At 48.3% G+C, this 20,015-nt stretch overlaps 1 protein-coding gene and 1 long non-coding RNA gene across 2 annotated transcripts in view; both read left to right on the top strand.

The window, feature by feature from the left end:
- The window catches only part of FGF18 (fibroblast growth factor 18), a 68,402-nt gene that overhangs the window by 37,115 nt on the left and 11,272 nt on the right, over window positions 1–20,015 (top strand). The window contains exon 4 of the mRNA XM_064388049.1: window positions 14,980–15,086. Coding sequence (XP_064244119.1) covers window positions 14,980–15,086 — 107 coding nt within the window. The remainder of the gene's footprint in view (window positions 1–14,979; window positions 15,087–20,015) is intronic.
- LOC135280255 (uncharacterized) lies at window positions 176–4,420 on the top strand. Its single transcript, XR_010347286.1, has 3 exons — window positions 176–341; window positions 781–922; window positions 4,272–4,420. It is a non-coding gene; the product is annotated as an uncharacterized LOC135280255 (long non-coding RNA).

Below are 20,015 nucleotides of genomic sequence, written 5' to 3'. Positions count from 1 at the left end.
ATTTCATTTGCTTCGGCATCTGCATTTGTAACCGTTTTTTTTCAAGTTTCTGACTGGTGACTCATTAGGAGTAAATAGGCAAAAGGATATTGACTTTACACCTACTAATTTGGGGGTGCTAACAAGCACATGTAAGAGCTTTATAGTCACCGGGTAAATTGTCCCACCTGGGGGGGCTGGAGGAGGGGAGATAAAAGGCATTACAAAGAAGCAGCACTTTTGTTTCTAGCTCCTAGCCTTGGCTGTTCCTGCTGTTACTGGAGCTGGGGTGGAGGTTTGATGGTCACCATTGCTGGAGCCTGTTCTGAGCTTCCCCAGGATCTTCCATTAGACCCGTGTGGGTATGGGTCTATGATATGATGCTAAATGTGTTCGCACAGAAATTAGGTGCCCCTCACATCGGCTGAGGGACCAAACCCTCCTTCTCGTGGTGTGAGTGCAGGCCGGCCCTGAGTCAGGGTGTGCTGTGCCTGGAAGGGCAGTCAGAGATGGCGTGGCTTGAGCACAGCCCATGGAGGCTCTGCCAGCAGCAGTCCAGCAGTGTGGGATGGGTGCCTATGGCAAACGTGACTCCCTGTGCCTGTGAGGGTACCAGAGTCCCACAGTCATGGCCGGGGGCAGCTCACTCTGCTGGGATTAGTGCTCAGCCCTGGTGGTGCTGGGGCCCCAGGCAGCTGCAGATGTATCTGTCCCTCTCCAGCCATGCCTGTGACACAGTAATGCCACCCTTAGCTGTGCTTAGATCAGGATGTCACTGGCTCAGAGAGTGACCTGTTGCAGGGGCAGCTGGAGCGCAGCTGAGAAGTGATGGTCCCCAGCCCTGGTGGTCCTGCCCAAAGCAGAGGGTTGAGCTGGGTCACCTCTCGAGAGCCTTCTCAGCCTGAGTGTCTTTCAACACTGCTTGTCAGAACAGAACTGGCAGGTAAAGCCATTGGTAATCCCTTGCTCTGATCCCTGCAGTGATTTTTCTTTGGATGCATTCAGTGGGACCCTTGAGAAGTGACTTTTGTTGTTTGTCCCCGTTCGTGATTTTTGTATTGAGATTTTTAAGAATTTGTATTACTTTAAAAATTGGAGATAGGCAAAGTTTTTCATCCTCCCGTTTGGTCCTTCTGCCCTTTTGCTCAGCTTGGGGTGACCCCCTTGTGTGGACGGATGATACCATCTGCACAAGGGTCTGTGTAAGCTGTAGTTTATCTCAGAAGATGTGTGCTGGGGAGGGGAGAGGCATGCTGTGTACCAGGGTGAGAACCAGCTCTCATCTACTCTCTGGACATGAGTCTGATGTGCTGTGTGCTCAGAACAGAAGGAAGCTGTCACCACTGGCTGTATCTGATGTCAGGCTCTCACTCTGTGGCTGTGACTTCAGCCTCACCCCTTCTCCTCCTCTGTGCCTGACCTGGCTGCATCCAATATCTATCTCTCAGCAGGAGGAATCTGAGGAAATGCAGCAAACTTCAGCTCCTGGGGCTAAATTGTTGTGCTGTCTAACAGCAAACTGTGTTGAACTAATTGACAACCAGCTTTAAAAGTACCCCAATCAAGCAAACACATTGATTTATTTTTTCCTCTCTTGCCGAGCACTAAGCAGCTTCCAGCTTGGTTTCCTCCCCAAGAAGTGGATAACTCATCTATTGTGTAGTAAAACTGATGGGCAGTGTTGACTTCTATACAATCCTTTCAGTATGCTTAGGGAGGAAGGAGTTCTTATGCTTCTATGAATGTTTGACCACTTAAAAAAAGGCAAAACAAAAAAAAGCCCAACCCAAAACCACACACAACAACAAAAGATGATCCATTTTCTCTGGATGTCTTTGAAAGAAGCTTAGTTTAGAGACAGACTGGAGAGAAAGGCTATTGATTTTGTTTGACCTCCAAAGAGACTGCGGTCAGTATATTTTCCCTGTTGGAAGTGGTTCAGGGCTCTGAATTTCCGTGTCAGCGTTTGTATCCTGAAGCACACTGAAGCTTTTGCTGCTTCTTCAATAAATAGCAAGTTATAGGGAAAGGTAATGCTGGAGTAAATTTATTTCCCTCTGGATCTGCCCTTCCTTTCTTTTTCTTTCCTATGTAGCTTGGTCGTGTCGCTGATGAAGCATTTACAACCTTTTTTCACTGAATGCTGTGCAGGTTTGTGGGTTAAGCTGAGACAACAAGCATAGTTTTGTAATCCCTCTCTTGCTTTTTCCAGAGCTGAGCCAGGTCCTGTCCCAACCTCTTGCCTGCGCCAACAAGGAGCAAGATACCTTCCTGTGTAGAGTAATAAATGTTCTAAAAACTGCTGTCCTCTCTTCTACCCTGATTATTCTCAACCTTTGCAGAGGAAAGCCTTCCTGATTTTTGCTTAGTCTCCTGAAGAGAAACAGATTATTCTGTCTGGGGCCTTGGTTGTACTGGAAATGCTCTGCTTGGTACAGGTCTGTGTAGTTTTGTAGATGTTCTTGTAAAATGGGTCATGACAACTGATGTGCCCTTTCTCTGGTAGCCACCTACCAAAGGATGGCTTCCAGGGATGGCAATACCTGTGGGATCAGTCGGTTGTCAGCTCTAAAGGAGCCCTGTGAGATCAGCAGTGCCAGTAGGCATCTCTCCATGCCAAGATGTCAGCTGTGTTATCTGCTCCTCATTTAACAAAATGCCTCATGTGGTGTGGTTTTGGGGTGTGTGCTTTTGCCTTCATGGCCACAAGGTCAACACAGCCAGTTTGCTGCTGTCAGCACATCAAAGGACAGCCTGATAAAGCTGCCACAATATAATCAAGTCATGGTAGAGAGTTGCTGATGTTGAGTACCAGCTGCTGAGCTCCCCTGTTGCCTTTGCCAGCATGAGCTTCATTTCTAACCCACACAGACAGAGCTTCTTCTTGGAATCCCCTCTTCAGAGGAAGGGTTGGTCTTCCTGCCGCTGCCAGCCTCACCTCTGCTTCTGGCTGTGCTCTGGGTCAGGGTGGAGGCTGCTGCTGCGGGTGTGTGAGCCCCGCAGCGTGTGTGGGCTGCTGACAACTGCATGGCACCAGTTTCTAACTTAAGCACTCCATTTCACTGGGAGCAATGGCCCAATGCATCCCTAAAAAACAATGAATGGCTGAGGATTTATTTGTGTACTCTGGGCCAGGCTGAGGCTGCAGCCTCTGTTGCATGTGTAACTCTGCTGAGACCCCAGAGCAGGACTCTGAGGGTTCTCCAGAACCTTTCAGTGCTGTCTTCAGCCCAAAGCCCCTCTCCCCACATCTGAATATTCAGTTACATTAACCCCTTGCAAATGGCTCAGCAGGCACCTCCGAGTGGTGAGAAGAGAGAGCTGGAACTGTTAAGCCTCTGCACAAACACGAAGGCAAGGAGCTGATGGGAAGAGCTTGTGGGCGGGGGTGGATTTGCAAATGGTGTCCTCCTGTTTGCAGTGCACAACTGGGTAGGACAGGGCAATGCAGAGCAGCTGCCATGGGACACTTTAGTAATACTACTAAATTAATACAATACTTACTATAATTATTGTATCAATTTATACATATTACTTATAATAATATTTACCAAAAAATACAAACATTATTATTAAATTAATACAACATTCATCAATGCAGTGCTTGCTTTGGGAGTAAGTAGTCATGAGCTTGTGGTCTGAACACAGACTGGGCTGTTTGGTATTGCCCACCTCAAGGTCATCATGAGGCTTTATTAATTAATAAGCAGGAAGTTTTGCTCAGAGCCCTGAGCAGCAGGTGATAGGCTAGCTGAGCATGTTGCTGGAAGGATAGGTAATCACAGGGAAAGCAGCAATGCTCTGCATTTCCTTGTTGCAGTGGCTTCCAGCGGGTGGTCAGCAGGACGTGATGATGGATCAGAAATATGACAAATTCTTGTTAATGATCAATATCAAAAACTAAGAACATGTAGAAAAGCAAAGATGTCCTTGTATCTTAAGTGCCTGTAATCTGCTTCTCAGAACTGGGTACCAGAATATCCCTTTGATTCTCAAAGGTAATTGCACCTCTTAATTAGCTGGACAAAAAAATTCCCACAGCCTGAGATCTTGCTATATAAATTATAATTAACCCCTTGGCACTGGAAGTTGAGATTTCCTGCCCCCTAGCACAGATGCAAAACACATTAGCAGCACTTGACATCAGGCCCTGAACAGCCAGGGGTCAGGCTGCTACCCCAAAATCCAGCTGCACTTCCCACCACAGCGAGGAAATGGCAAGGAAACCACGGGAACCCAAGGGGAAGCTCTAAATACACCATTTGAGGGGGTTTGACCTGCTTTCTTTTCAGGGCTGCAAATGTTCCAACAGGAAGGACAGCACAGAAAAAAACAAACCCAACCCTGGGGAAGAGCTGGGAGTGAGGAGAGGAGTGGATTTGTGAGGCGACATGGCTGGGTGCCCCGCCGTGAGAACGGCGCTGGTGCTGCCGCCCCACACACCTCCAGCCCCACCATTGTCTGGTGCCAGACACACTTGGCTGTGCCTGTTGTGTGCAGGGCTGGGCCACCCACTGCTGTCATTCACCAGCATCCTGCTTTTTTGTTTCCTTTTCATCACGCCTGCTGGGGGATGAGCGTTAACTCCTCACACCAGAGGTAACCTGTGGTGAAGTGCCAGGTTGGGCAGCTGGCGGCAGGGAGGTGACAGCATGGCTGGGGGGTGGGGACTACCCCGAGCCTGTCTGCACCTGTGACACTTCCCTGCCCGCTCCCCTCATCCGCACTGTGACCTCAGAAGAGGGCCAGGCCTGCTGAGCACCTGGAAATCCACTCCGCAGAGTCACAGAACGCTTTGGTTTGAAAGGGATCGTAAAGGGCAGGAGCTTGCACCGAAGCTCTTTAGTCCATGTTAGCTAGTTCCTTTGCTCTTTTGAGGTCCTGGATGGAGAAGTGGCTCCCTTCTGGCACAAGTCAGGCTTCAGCTTTGTGCTGGGCTATAGAGCCCTTGGAGAAGGTGTTGTTGGCCAGGGGCTGTCTCTTGTCCCACCACTGTGCTGTGTCCTTGGGTTTCTCTGTTCTGGTGGTGTGGGCCATGAGTGTCCCAGCAGTGGTTGCTGAGTTCAGGTGGTGGCAGCAAACACGGGGAGACTTGGTCACCTTGGCAGGTTCAAAGGTGGCTTTGTCCTCCCATGTCAAAGGTGGAGGCAGCCCAGTCCTTGGGCTTGGCACACAGCCACCAGGGCTGCCTAAAAATATTCAGGTCTGTGTAGGGGTGCAATTCTCTGTGCACCCCAAAGGCTGGAGGGAGATAACAGAGGGGGAGTCAGAAGGTGTCCTGGTGGGGAGGAGGGATGTGCTCGCTGGTGTGGGGTGGTGAGTGTTGGAAGGAGGTTTGGGTTTGTCCTCTGTCTGTATGTCTGCAGGCTCTTGGAGTGAATTCTGTGCCGCTTGCAGAGCTGATCGCAGAGCCCTGCGAGCTAAGTGAGCTCTGTCAATCCCCGTTTGGATGGGTGTGGGCTGCACACCTACAGCACAGATGTCCACTGCCAATGTGGCACCCGCCACCTCCAGGGATCTTTTGCCATGCAGGTCCTTGGGGCCACCCCTTCAAGGTGGAGACAGAATGGCAGGATGGTTCATCGCAGCCAGGACAAGAAAGAGTGGAGAGAATTTTTGATGGAAACATAGGGCTGAGTCTGAGCTTTAAAGGTGGCCTGGGTCTCTAGATAAACTGAGATAAATAGCAAAAAATATAATATAATGCAGATTTTCTGCTGTCAATGCTACTTCTCTAAACTCAGAATGCCCCCCAGAAAAGCTATCAGAGATATTACCTCTTGCTGCTCTTTATAATGCCACAGATGAGGACTGGCTTAGTTCTGTACTTGACTTATTTTTTATATTAAGATTTAACATGGGATCTGCTTTTCTTAATCCAAACACTTAGGGTTTGAATGCAGAATTATATTTGAGATTTTTAAAGTACCTTTATTAAAACGTAAAACTAATTTTATGGTTCTGACAGGTCTTATTTAAATACCCAGTGCCAGATGCCTTTTGTCCCAAATGACTTCAGGAAAGAAAAAAAAAAAGACTTTTAAAACTTCTCATGCAATTAAAATGCAGTAAAAGGGAAGTATATAGTCTTACATATGCTGAGGACTAGGGGTAACAGTTTAAGAGAAGTCCCGTGATAAATGTTTCCAAAAATAAATATGTGAAACCAAAGGTGTTAAAGGGAGAGTAAATGTGATACCTGATTTTTGGTGGTTGTTGCATTATTTCTGTTGCTCGTGCCCTGAGAACAATTGTAAGAATTGTGCTGTGTCTGTAGGGAGAAACCTCTCCAAAGGGGGTGGTGCAGAGGACTTTTCTCCCTGGTCCTTCCCATGAGGCACTCCTCAGAATGCAGCTGGTTCCAGGTGTCCCCAGGTGCTGTAAGATCAGTCCTTGCCCACATCTTTTAACCCTTACTCCAAAACACTCACACTCTCTTATATCCTCTGACCCAAGAGTGACAATTTTCTGTACTTTATTTAATAATAAGTTATCTTTTATCTGGCAAAAGGGAGCTTCAGCAGCACAAACATTAAGAAGTTGGGTATCTTTGAAACTGTGTTTGTGACCATGTCTAAGAGCAAATCCTGCTTAAAATCTTAAAACAGAGAGGAATTTTCCCCAGGTGCTAGAACATTTTCTTCTGGTAGGTTATGTTGCTGCCTTTGCTCCTTTGGGTTTCAGAGCCACAAGAATCCCACCAGAGCATCCTGCAAGTTTATTTTCAGCATATTTTTCACTTGCTGAAAGAAGTGAATGTTACAATGAGTCCCTTTGAGAAAATGCATAGACACACTTATACTCTGATCCATAAAATTAATTATCTTAATTTTAGCTTTTACTGGTGCAGAATAAGAACCCTGCTTGGTAGAACTTAACATCTTTGTGTATCGGGCACGTCTGATGATGTTAATTCAACCTATACTGCAGATGCTTTACACATTTGTCCCAATCAGCCCCATTTTGGAGCACTCACAGACACAACAGTGGAGCCTGGACGGGCTGACTTCTGGAGTGTGTGAAACCATCTCGGTGTTGGGATGTGGGAGAGATTTATGTGTTTGGGACTCCTTGGAAAGAGGAGATGGTGGTGCTGACATCACTCCTACTTCATTCCTGGGGATGAGCAGCCCGCCAACAGTTGCCTGAGGGAGGTGGGCAGTGCTGCAGGGTCCCCGTGCTCTGTCCTGAGCTCCTGTCCTGAGCAGCTCTGCAGAGACACGAGAGCACGTGGGCTCCCGGGCTGGTCATTCTCTCCTTATTGTTGTTTTTGTGTACATCAGTGTTTTTATTGGATCCAGCTGAGACTGAGAACAAGAGAGTCAAAATACCTTCCTCGGGGTTTGTTCTTGCTGTAATTCTAACCCTCTGCAGGAACGGGAAAGGTTCACACTCTTTCCAGACCTGAGAGATTCTGGCCCTTTGGATGCATTTCAGCGAGGAGCTCAGGGCCAGGTTCTGAGGTCGTTGTCTATTGGGCTTGACTGTGTCAGTAGGAGTTTATTCAAATGAGAATGATCAAAGAGATCAGGGTTTGGCCCTTTATTTTTCATTTTAGGTGCTTTTTCAAGCATAACAGATCTTCTGAACTTTTTTGAGGCTCATCCTTCAGTAATTCCAGACTCAGAGCCTGGCAGCTTGTCAGGCAGTTTTCCTGCCTCTGTAGAAATACTGTCCACTTGAGCTGTGCTTGGAGGCAGCAGGACACCCTGGTGAGATAGAGGAATTTCTGTGCTAACATTCTGAACGTTTCTCTTTCCAGGCTTATTTCTTAGTCATGGCAAGTTTGCAGGTGGCAAAGTTCAGCGCAGAATTTGTTCACAGCTGTCCCTGCCCAGGCGTTTTTAAAGCACACAACCTACCCACCTTGCTTTTACTGAATCTTGTCTAGATAAGCTTATTCACCATCGTTGAAGCAACTGCCAAAATATTTTTAGTGTCTCGTATGGTGAATTATGCATAAAATATCTGCAAGAGGTTAAGTCTGATTTCCACTGCTTAGTCCTGTTTTCTTAGACGTACAAAAGGGTGCAAATAGCTCCATGTTAGAATGACAGTATTTTACATTTATTTCTCACGTGGCTGAGGGATGACCAGCCTCTGTGTAGTGCCAGCTTGGGCCAGTAATATGGTACTTATAGCTCCAATGGGGGGGGGAGAGTGTGTTTCTGTGTGTGTGTTTGTTTATTTGTTTTGTTTTTCACAGAATTAGAGATTCAGGGATTTACTAGAGTTTTATTTGAGTTGGACAAAAATCTCTTAGACTTACCTTGGTATTTATTCTGGTCTGATTCTGGTCTTACATTTATTGAACTCTAAAACAGTTTTCATATGTGTAGGCTAATAAAAGGCCTCAAATTAGCACATTTTCATTTAAGCTTCTCCCAAGATGTGGTGACTAGAGTGAGTTTGTGGGGACTATGCTTGGAAGCTCTGTTATCCTGTAAGAGCCTGGGCAGTCTGGGGAAGAGGACTTGTATGTTTTAGAACCTTCTTTTTACCTTGATAATGCCATTCTGGCATAAACAACACATTTCTACAGGGTGGGGAGGCAGATTCTGGCTGAGATGGTCTCTCAGATGCTTGGGGAACACCAGCTCAGCACCTGGGTGTGTATTTTGTTAGCCACTGATGAAGTGGTAGGGAAATTTTTTGGGTGGGCATTCCTACAGGTAAGAGCTCTGTAATGGTCCAGGCCAGGCTGGACAGGGCTTAGAGCAGCCTGGTCCAGTGGAAGGTGCCCCTGCCCAGGGGGGTTGGGACTGGCTGAGCTTGAAAATCTCTTCCAACCCATCCATTATGTGATTTCACGTTTCTAGTAATTTTGTGTCAGGCTTAAATAGAGAGTGATATTAAATAGTGGAGAATGATACCAAACAGCCTGTGAGTGATACTTTCTGTCCGGACCATCCTGGGCTGTGCACCCTGTGGGCGGACTGCAGCACAGCGTGTCCTGCCTGCACAGCTGGCCCGGGCTGGGCACTCAGGATGGTGTGCTTGGCACCAGCATGGAGATTCCTGCGGGACTTGGCCCTGACTGCTGCAGACGAGCCCAGGCAGCGCCAAGGGACAGCTCAGAGTGCTGGATGTGGGACAGGAGCCTCCCTGGTATGAGGCGGTGCTGTGGGAGTGGGAGCGCCCGAAAGCATCGCCCGGAGCCTGAAGCTGCTGTCCTGCTCTGAGGTGAAGGCCCGAGGGCGAGTGCCAGGAAGGGAAGGTGGCTCGGGGCCGGGATCCTGCACCTCTCCCCTCGGGTGAGCAGTGGGCAGTGGGCAGCACACAGCCCTCGGGGGAAGCTGCGCCCAGAGCCTGTCCCAGGCCGCGCTGGCAGAGGCCGGACCCTGCAGCCACGCAGGGTCTTTATCAGCACTCGAGGGACTTCCGATGTGTGTGAAGTCCTTTGTGTGGAAGTATTTACAAGATCAGGTTGCTGTAGTGGAAATGCCTTTGAGGTCTTTGCTGCATTATAGATTTTCTTCAGATGTCTCCCATGCAAATATTTAACCTGTCTGGTTCCTGAGAGCTACTGAGGCTGTTCAGCGGGTGGCAGGTTGTGTCTGCAGCCTGTCCTTTGTTCGCACAGAGCCCTCGCTCCTGCTTCCCTTCCCACCCCCGGATGGGGCAAGAAAACCTGCCGGGGACTCGGTGAATGTGTTAATGCCCTGAGGACCTTACACCCCAAAAAGTCTTTGTCCCCAGGTGCAACAGTTAGTGTGCTGAGTGAGTGAAAGTTATAGCGTTTAAAAGAAATCCTCATTTAGAGTAACAGCATATTTCAAACCGTGGGTCGGGACTGGGAGCTGCTCCTCCCTGGGCGGCCTCTGTGCTGACACCGAGCACTTCTCTGGCTCCTGCAACACAGCTTAAATACAGTGGCTTAAAACAGACAATACCTGGAGCCTGGGCCTCGGAGCTTAGTCTTCTTCTCCACGAATATACCTTTTAATAATTTGATGTGCATATGCTGTGCTCAGGAGAGACAGGATGAGCTCAGGGCAGTGGTATGTGGGTCAGAGCACCAGCCTCACTGATTGGGGTGGTTACTCCTAATTTGCACCTGAATATTTTAGAAGGGAGCTGGGTTTTGTGGATTATTACTATTAAATAACATTCAGTTTTCAGGACCATGCAAGTGTGCAGACAAAACTTAGGGATGGAGTCTTGATTCTCTCACTGGGCCACAGCCTGCAGGCATCATTAGACCCTCCAGACTTTACCTAATTTTGGTGTTATTCCCTCATCATTACATCATGACTGTGGAGACAGGGTCATTCTCTCCTGTGTTGTGGTTGTGGAAGGGATTCATGTGGTTTTGGTAGAGGTAGGCAGTGTTTGAACAGATTTCAACTATTTTAAGCACTGTTGCCCTTGCTGGGAGTCTCAGGAGAAGATTCAGTCTCAGCAGAGCGGATTTTGCTCTCCCATCAGATGTGATCTATGCACTGTGAACAATGGGAATGTCCTGGTTTACAGCACCAGGGTAACAAACTGGGAAAGCTACTCTCCGTCCCATGTGCTGTGCTCCCAGCCTCAGTGTGTCAGTGCATCCTCTTCATTCCCTGGAAATGGTTTCACGTCTGAGAATAGTTCCCCTGACTATTTCACAAAAAGAAGTGCAACCAAAGCAACAAAATCTTTGTCCCCTCTGAGATCCTTTTCCCCAGTGTCAGTGCACCCAGCTGCAAGGTGCCTGTGAGGAGTGTAAGCAGCTGTGTTCCTGCTCCCTGTGTCTCCCTTTGCAGGGGTTTCACCTGCAAAAAACCACAAACTAGTGGATAGACTTGAAGTATCCAGTCCTTCTGCACCCTTCTTGTGTTTTCCCCTTTATCTGTTTCTTTATCTGGACCTGAGGATTTTGTGATTGGTAGTTGTAAACCTTACACTTCTCAGGTGCCCTCTTTCTCCTCTCTTTCCCTGTGCTTTTCTGGCTCCTGTCCTCCCACTCCCAGGAAATATCTGAAAGATTATTTGGCATATTTTCTGCCACCTTCACATATCTCCCTGACTTCATGTTTTCTTAACTGGTAGATAGCTTTTCAACATATATATATATATATGTAATCCTTTTCACCTAGACTTGTGAGGAATTCCAGTCACTTCCAGTGGGAGTTTTCAGGAAGGTTTAGGTTAAATGGGCCAATAAGGCAAAACATGTAGCAGGAGATCTCACCCTCTTAAGACATCTTTTCTCTTTTGCTCTTTATTTTATTCCCCTGGAAAATATATCAGAATATCTAGCTGTCAAAGAATTTAAGCAATAACACCTGATCTGAAGATTGGAGCACAGGGCCTCTGAAAATAAAAACTGTAATCTCTGTGTGGTGTGTCCAGGGACAGATGGGGCTGGAGCAGCAGAGTGCTGTGGGCTGCTGTTCTGGCATGGTGGAACTCATTTCACCTGAACTCTCCTGTACATTCTCTTGGATTTTCCCTTGCACTTCCATTGTTCCATGGCATACTTATCACAGGACAAGACAGCATTCCAAGTCCAGTCTGAATTAATGTAAAATGTGTTGGTGGTGGCTGAGCTTTTCTCCTGCTGTATGTGAGTGGAGGAGGAGACACGAGCAGCCCTTTGTGTTGGGTCAGCCTCCATCCCCTAGGAGCTCTGGTTCCATCCTTCAGGGCTGGGATTCATCCCAGAGGATTTCAGATGTGCTGTTTAATGTGCCTGTCCCTGCTCCTGGGAGAACTTAGGGAGATGCCTGTTGCACAAAGAAGCATCAGCTGTCAGGTGTGCTGCAGACCCCTGGGTTATAGCCAGCTGGGTTATGACCCACACTAGAGCTGCAGTGATCTCTCTTGTGGAAAAGGGGTCAGGGATCCCTAGAAATAAGATGTTTCCAACATCTTAAGGCTCAGATTTTGCAGAAGTGGGAAACCTCTGTGAGGCCCTGGCCTATCCTAGGGTAGTTCAGGTCATAGCGGGGATCAGACATCCTCTGGTGAGCCCCCGGCCTCTGTTCCCACTCCTTGGCACAGGGTGCAGGATGGTCCCTGGGGGTTTGGGCTGTCTGTCGGGGCCCTGGGATGGATGCTGCTGTGTTTGCCAGCACAAATGTTTCACTGGGTGCCTGCTTACTCTCTGTTGCTCAGGCTGTGCTGTGGCACTTGCCTGGGAGGGATCTCAGGCTGCCATAACCTCTGCAGCCCGCAGGAAAGGTGACTTCCATCTAGTTCTAAATTATGACATTATTTTATTAGATCTTTAAACTTTAGTTAATTTTTTTATTTTAAAAGGGGGAGGAAGGTATCATATTTTAATTAGTAGTGGTGCCAAAGGAGTCCTAGATTAATTATTTGAAATCACTCCATCCAGATGGTTTTCATTTTCACAGCAGGGAACCGGCATCTTTTTAAGGTGATATTTTTCAAATTAAAATCAGCTTGGATATTAGTCATACTAGCTGCAGAGTGAGGGGGTGGGGAACACAAGCCAGTGTGCCCCGTGTTTGTCCATCTGAGCACGGGCTGCTACAGGGAGCTGTGTCACAGGGAAGGGAGCTGCTGGCTGTCCCGTGGGACCATGGCTCTCATGCTGGAGGGTTTTGTTGGTCTTTGCTGCTCCTTTGGTTGGCCAGAGCCTGTATCTGATCTTCAGAGTCACTCTCAGCAGCTTTTTATTCTAAGGCTGGAGTGGACAGGGAATGCCTCACAGCTCAGAGGGAGCTGTGCTGTCCTGTTCTGGCCTGTGTGGAGCCCTCATCTGACCCCTGTGCTGGGTGGTTTGGCCACTGTACCTCCGTGGGCAGCTCCTTGGTGCTCTGGGTGTCAGCCATGGCTCCTAGACCCAGCTTTGCTGGCTCCACAACCTTCGCTCGTGTGCTGGCTTCTGGTCCCCCGCTCTGAGGCTCCCCCTCCATCCTCTGCTCATGTGAGCAGAAGCCCTTTCAGAGTCAGCACTTTAAGGGCAGACAGTCCCACCTTTGCTGTTGCCTTGCCTGTTAATGCTGCATTGCACCTGAGCAGCCTCCCTGACCTTCCTGGAGCAGTGGGCACTCAGCAGGTTCCAGCTGTGCTGCTCAGCCTGCCCTGGAGGAGCTGGCCTTGGCTCTGTGCCATCACCCCCTCCTGGCTGGCTCACCTTGATATCCTCACTTTAGGGGTTATTTCTGGCTCAGGGCCCTTCTCACAGAAGTGGTCACAGGTTGGATACTGCCCTTGCCAGTGAGGGGACAAAGTGGGCAGCATCCAGTTGTTGCTTCAGCTGCTCTCCATCACAGGTACCTAAACCCATGAGGTGTTTCTGAAAAACTTCCATAAATATCCATATCTGTGCATGATTGCAAGTAATATCCTGCTGTAATACAGACATTATCCCACTTGCTGTCAGAAAGAAGTTATAATTTAAATATCCCCTGTGATAACAGGTTTAACAAATAGATCTAAATAAATGTAAGCAGCTAGTAACTGGAAACCCCTGAACTTACAGATGTGACTGAGCTGTGAGGGGAAAATTGTTTAGGGCCCTTGTGAGTTAAAGGTTTGTGATATTTGCACTGCTGCAGAAGCCAAAGGCTGACTTTACAAGTGGGAAAAATATTAATGTGTTTAAATGAAACAAACTCCTATTTCTATCCCCATGGTTAATTCTTACAATGAACATATTTGCTCTTAGAGGGCTTTAAAGTTTGAAATATGAATGCCAAAAAGAATATGACTTTTTTTGCAGCACAGATCAAACATTCTCCAGAGTTTGGCAAAAGCTGTATTTCTATGGTGGGGCTCAGCACTCACAGGCGTGAGTATTTCCAGAGCAGGAGCGTGGAGCTGCACTTGCTGACACTCACACATTCTTGCATTGTGTTTCAACCATGTCTCCTTTCTCCTCCTCCATGTCGGACATGGATCTGAACCAAAAGGTCCAGTCTGCCCGTTCGTGCCTCTCTGGGGAAATTCCTGGAATCCAAATCTTGAGCATGACTGGAATTTGTGTTTAGATTAGAGATGGAATAAAAGGCTGGATTTGGATCTGTCTGGGTTTTTGAGATGATGATGACGATGACGGCATGCTGCTTGTCTGGGAAGCAGCCCGGCCCCTTCTGCAGGTACAGCTGTGGCAGAGCAGGAGGTTTATGAAGATGCAGCAGAAATCTGTTCTTTACCCTGGCTCTTGCTGCAAACCAGCTGTGGCATCAATACCCTGCAAGACACTGAGATTGGCCACATTTCTCCCAGCTAGAGCTGGAGACCTTGGCCTGGACTGCCAGAAAAAAATTGGTGACCTCCTGGATGCACAACAAGGCATGGAGGACATGTGCAGGGTGGGTGTGCATGAGACAGAACAAGCAGTGCCAAATTTCTCCCTGCTAGCTGTTGTGGTGACCTTCAGGAGGTCACAGCAGTGTTTTGCACAGGAGTTTGTGGCTGAACCATTTCCGTGCAGTGTTTGAGGGCTGCTGGCTGTGGGGAAAAGATTTTCTTTCTCGTCATGCTAATCTTTCATCTTCATCAGAACAAAATCCATGTTCTTACCCTCCAAGAACCCTCCTGCAGAGTGAAGGAGAGTGTTGTCATTGGAACAAGCTGCCCAGGGCAGTGGTGGCATCACCATCCCCAGGGGTGTTTAAAAGTCATGTAGATGTGGCACCTAGGGACAGGGTGTAGTGGTGGCACAACAGTGCTGGGGGAACAGTTTGACTTGATGATCTCAGAGGTTTTTTCCAACATAAGCAATTCTCTGGTTCTATTAACACTGAGCTAATGTTGCTGCTGCTGGTGGGGTTGGTGTGACAGATGGAGCCCACACGTGTTGGTTATTCTGTGGTAAACCAGCTTTAAATCCGGGGTATCTGTGTGGGAGTGAGTGGAGAGGTGTCAGTCCTCTGCCTGCATCGAGCCATGAGCTCAGCCCCTGGTGGTCCCTGGGGCTGTCCCCTGCAGAGCACTCGGACATGGTGTGGTTCAGCTGGGCAGTGGGACAGTGTCCCGGGGAGCTCTGCACCCTGTCCTTCATGGGACCACATTGGTAAATGCTTTCTTTTCTTCTTCCTTTACAAGCCCAGCTTCTAGTGGAAACAGACACTTTTGGAAGTCAAGTCCGGATCAAAGGGAAGGAGACAGATTTCTACCTTTGCATGAACAGGAAAGGCAAGCTAGTGGGGAAGGTAAGTGTTTCCTATTAATTCATCTGTAATCTGAGTGTTACCTTGAGTAGCCTCCTCAAGGCTGTAATGATGTGTTTGAGCCTCGTCTGTCAGCCTCCAATGAGGAGCAGGACGGGGGATGTGGAGTTTGCAGGGCAGCTCGTGCTCTCCCAGGGGCTCTTCTGAGTGCTCTTTTGAGCCCCCCCCGGGCTCTCCAGTGCTGCTGCAGGTGTGCACGGGGTCCTGCCTCTTATGAGATGTCACCTCAGCATCCCAGTGCCATGGCCACCTCCACAGCACCTTCCTCACCTGATCTTTCTTAGGGGGGACATTCAAATATTAATTTCCCCCAGAACTCCTTTTGGGAAGAATTCAGAGTAGAAAGGCAAGCAGAGCACTGTGCTGTGGGTTGTGCTGGGCAGCAGAAAGCTCCTTCCTGCCATCCAGGAGCCAGGGACTGCCATGGCACAGCCAGGGCCAGAATATGAACATTGGGGGATGCCTCCCCAATGGAAGGGTGCAACAAATTACAGCGTGTTCACCCCTTCAGCCCAACTTGTGTGCTGAAGTAGTGTTTTTGTAATTCACACAGACCTTCTTTATTGCTGGAAAAGCTGGATGCTTGCTAACCAGGCAGAGGCTTGTGCAAAGCTGAAGTGCCACCAAAAAATAAATGTCAAACAGAATATTCCAGCCTTCAAACCTCTGCTGCTCTCACTTTGCACCACCAGGAGTTCAAATCTAACATCTTTGTGGCTGTGAAAAAGGGAAGCAGAATTTTGTTTTTAGTCAAGGCAGTGAAAGCCATGCTCCCAAACAGAAACCAGAAAGCAAATGGCTCTGATGAAAAACTATTTACTGTTGTGGTCCCAGGAACGACACCTGTGAGACACTGCCTTTCCTGGAGGATCCCTCCCTCTTCCGCTTGGGCTTCCTTGGGGATCAGATGCTCTGTGGAGGCTAACCCCAGGTTATTTGCTGCTAGCCCAGGCCCTGTGCCTGACCTGCTTTGGAGCTACCTGTCGAGGCAGAAGGCATCCAGGGTACTGCTTAAAATCAGGGAGAAATGGAAATCAGCATTCTGGGAGGGCTGGGGCAAAGCAGCCAATTGTTTTTGCTTCCTGCACTTGTGTTACCACCCTGCATGGGACCCCACTGTTTGGTCTTGGACAGGGAAATTATTTTAACTGGTTTTAAACCATGTTGGATGCTTTTGAAGGTTTCATTGGACACAAACCTACCTTAGATTTTTCTGTGCCTTAATTTTCCATCCTTTAAATGTGATCATAGCATTTTCCCCACATCTGAGCATTTTCCCCAGAAATGTTGCAAGGATAATGTTGTTAATGTTTATGAGGTGCTGATACCAGTCATGGAGACCTTAGAAGCACTCAGGTGGGGTAAATTGAGCACAAAATCTTAGAAAAATCTTTTTTCTTTAGCAGACCTTACCCCAGGTGGGTCAGCAGTGGCACAGGGCAGCCCACAGCCTTTCCTCTTCTGAATGCAGTGTCCAGGAACATCCTGGCAAAGCCAGCATCAGTTTTTCCAAACATACCATATATTTGTATGGAGTGTGTATTTAAAGCTCATCCCTTGATTTGGCCCACTGGGCACTGAGGCAGGACAGTTGTTTCCTTGTCACCTTTCAGGCAGCGTGAACATTTTTTTTCCCCCCTGATGTGCCTTTCATGGTGTTAAGCTGGCAAATGTTTTGTTGCAAAGAATAAATAAGTCTGTTCTTGTAAATACTGCTGCCCTCCACCCCAGCCTGTGACAAGTTCCCAAAGCAGCTAACCTGGGACAGATGGAACACAGCGCTGGGCAGGAAAACGTTCCAGACCTGTTGCCCACATCAGCAGCTCCTCACGAGCAACAAAAGAAAACAATAGCATGTCTTCTTGATACCAGAGAGTGTGGTTTTAATTAGTGTCATAGTTTCAGCTCTCTTTGTGGCAAGAGTTTGAGGGAATGCTTTTTAGCTTGAATGCTCTAAACAGCCAGTAAACCCCAAGGAAAACATGAGATAAAAGTTACGCCTGAGCTTTTACAAATATTTAAGTTCACTCTGGGGGTGGAGGGGAATGAAGCCCATGAAGTGATTGTTCCATGGTTGTCCTGCTATGTTCATTTGGCAGGAGAGGAGCCATGGGACCAACCCGGGCCTTTCCTCTGCTCATTTCCTATTGCCTTGCATTGCAGAATCCCCAACCAGCCCAGCACATGCCATCTGGCTTTGCTCTCCTCCTCACTCACTCAGCAGTTTTGGATCCTCCCCAGTTGAAAACCTGCTTTGAATTTAGCCCCTTTTGTGTCCCATAATCACCTAAAAAGAGTGCCACGGTCAGGAGCAGGTTGTTGTTCTCAGCTGGAACTGGTGATGAACATAAGAGCTCCAGAGGTGGCCAGGGCTTTTCCCACCCTGGAGCTGGCTGTGTAGCAGGGAAGCAGATTAACCCCCCGGGGGTAAGAAGAGCAGCCTTTGTGTCCTTATTTCTGATGATTGTACCTCCACCAGAGTTTCCCAGCAGAGCCCTCTGATGGAGCCTGCTAAGGAGCCCCAAACCTCGTGGGTTTTGCCTCTGTCAGGTGTGCTGTGTGTGTTCACAGGCAGCAGTGACCAAAGGGCTCGGAGCTGTTTTGGGCAGGCTCCTGACTCTGTTATAACAGCAGCTGCTGCCGTCACTGGCACTCTGTGATGCTTTGGAAAACGAGACAGGAGATGTGGTGTACAGCACTGACTTCTCTGTTACAGGTGAGCAGCACCTGGGAAAAACAAACTGGGGTGTGGTTTTTGTAGATTCTTGATGTTGTTTTGAAGAAGGCCCAAGAAACATTTAATTTTATTTCTTTTTACTTCTGCCCATCTATTTCTTTGACCATGGGTTTTTGGAGCTACAATAAAAATTGTAGATCCTGAGTTTTCTGGTCTTCCTGAGGTTTTCTGTGGACCACTGAAATTTATTATAAAATCACAGAATTTTTTGGTGTGGGAAGGGACCTTAAAGCTCATCCCATTCCATCCCCTGCCTTGGGCAGGGACACCTTCCACTGTCCCAGGCTTCTCCAAGGCCCAATGTCCAGCCTGGCCTGGGACACTACCAGGGATCCAGGGGCAGCCACAGCTGCTCTGGGCAATCCGTGCCAGTGCCTCAAAGTAAAGAGTTTCTTCCTTATATCTGGTATAAATTTATCTTCTTTTAGTTAAAGCCATTACTCCCTGTTCTATTGCAACAGGTCCTGCTAAAAGGTTTGTCCCCACCTTTCTTTAACTTTTTTTAAATACTGAAAGGCTGCAATAAGTTCTTCCTAGAGCCCCCTCTACTCCAGGCTTTATGGTGGAATCACACTACAAGGAGAGAGATGAAAATATCAAAATTCAGAACAAGAATGCCAGTTGCTTTTCTGAGAAACTTTTTTGTCTTTTAAAAAAAATTATTAAACCTCTTTATTTATCTCAGTCTTCTTACAAACACGCGGGGAAGAGGATTCAAAGGTGCAGTTCTTCTTCCAAGGAGAGGCACGATGTGCCTTGTCCACTTGTGACGAGTCATCTAGAGCACAACAACTGAATATTGGCAGTAATTCAGTGCTAGAGGCAAAGAGGAGCTGATGGTCTCTTTGGAGGAGCTCCTGATCTTCTAACTGGCTCCCCTGGGGAGTCCTTCTGTGGTTTCTCTCTCTGCCTCAGTTTCTCCTATCTCGTGCATTGAGATGAGGCCATTTGTGTTTGCTGAAGGCTGGCAAGGGTAAACCACTGAAGCCTGCCAGAGCGAGGAGCAGCCTGGGCCGAGCAGGTGGCTCTTACCTGAGCTGGGCTCCAGCTGCTCTTGCTGAGCCTATCCTTACAGCACATCAGCTCCCTAGAAGTGCAGGATGCTGCAGAGATTGCCTTTCCCTGCCCTGTCCCATTCTCTGGCAGGAGAGCATTTGCAGTCAGGGGTCTGTGTGAAGCCTGAACCATCAAAGGATGGCCAGAACCTGCCTTTCTTTTGGGCACAGCCAGGGTCAGTGGCTGCTGCACGGAGAGCAGAGCAGAGCATCTCCTGATCCCCAGCACTGTCTCCAGGGAAGTTCCCTGACATCCCCCTGTGGGATGAGGCAGTCTGGTCAGTGCTGGTGTTCAGGCTGCAGCAGGTATCCATGGGGAGGGTACTTCACACTCCCACCTTCTTTCAAAGATCCTCAGTGATCTGGTGTCCATATGCTCTCAAAATCATGGTAGTATTGGGGGCATATAGTGGCATTATTTTTGTAAAAGCATTTTAATGAGTTTGATTTTATTCCTCCATTTTCTGAGCTGAATGTGAGCAGAGGGGGAAAGCTGTTTGGTGAAAAGTAGGAAGCTGTGGGCAGCTGGGTGGCTGAGGCAGAGCTTCAGACAGGTGACAGATAATTTGGGTGCCTCCTGGGGACATGTCCCCTGACACCACGTCTGCAGCACTGGTGCCCTCCCAGCACTCCTAGCCAGCAGCGTTGAGTTTTGGTCCCCAGGCACAGCCCAGCTCCTGAACAAAAGCTGTGCCAGCCAAAGCCTGGCTGTGCCAGGGCCATGTCATTGCTACAGGGGACAGGAGGTGGCACAGCTGTGCTGGCCACCAGTGCCTCTCCCAGCCCTGACCAGCACCACTGTGCTGGTGCCACTCACAGCAGAGACCTGCCTCTTAGACACAGCATTTTTGCTGGTGTAATAACTGCTTTCCCAGCCAGTATATTTCTTAATGTTACCAGAAAGTTGCTAATACCATATGGCAAGGCTCTCTGTATTTTTGCAGGACAACAAACAAATTGTTGCTAGATGCCAGACTGCTCTGGCAGAGCTTTATCACTGATGCCTGCCAGCAGTAGCCTTTAGGGGATAGTAATAATTTGGGGTTGTTTACATCACAGCTTCAAAATAGGGGTTTTCTTGATGCATGTGTGTTTAGTCAGGAAAGTTGGCTAAAAAAA

This window comes from Passer domesticus, chromosome 13 (assembly GCF_036417665.1).
Source record: "Passer domesticus isolate bPasDom1 chromosome 13, bPasDom1.hap1, whole genome shotgun sequence".
In the NCBI taxonomy this organism is placed as follows: Eukaryota; Metazoa; Chordata; class Aves; order Passeriformes; family Passeridae; genus Passer; species Passer domesticus.
The sequence above is the reverse complement of the archived record's forward strand: the minus strand, read 5'-3'. Positions and strand labels throughout refer to the sequence as shown.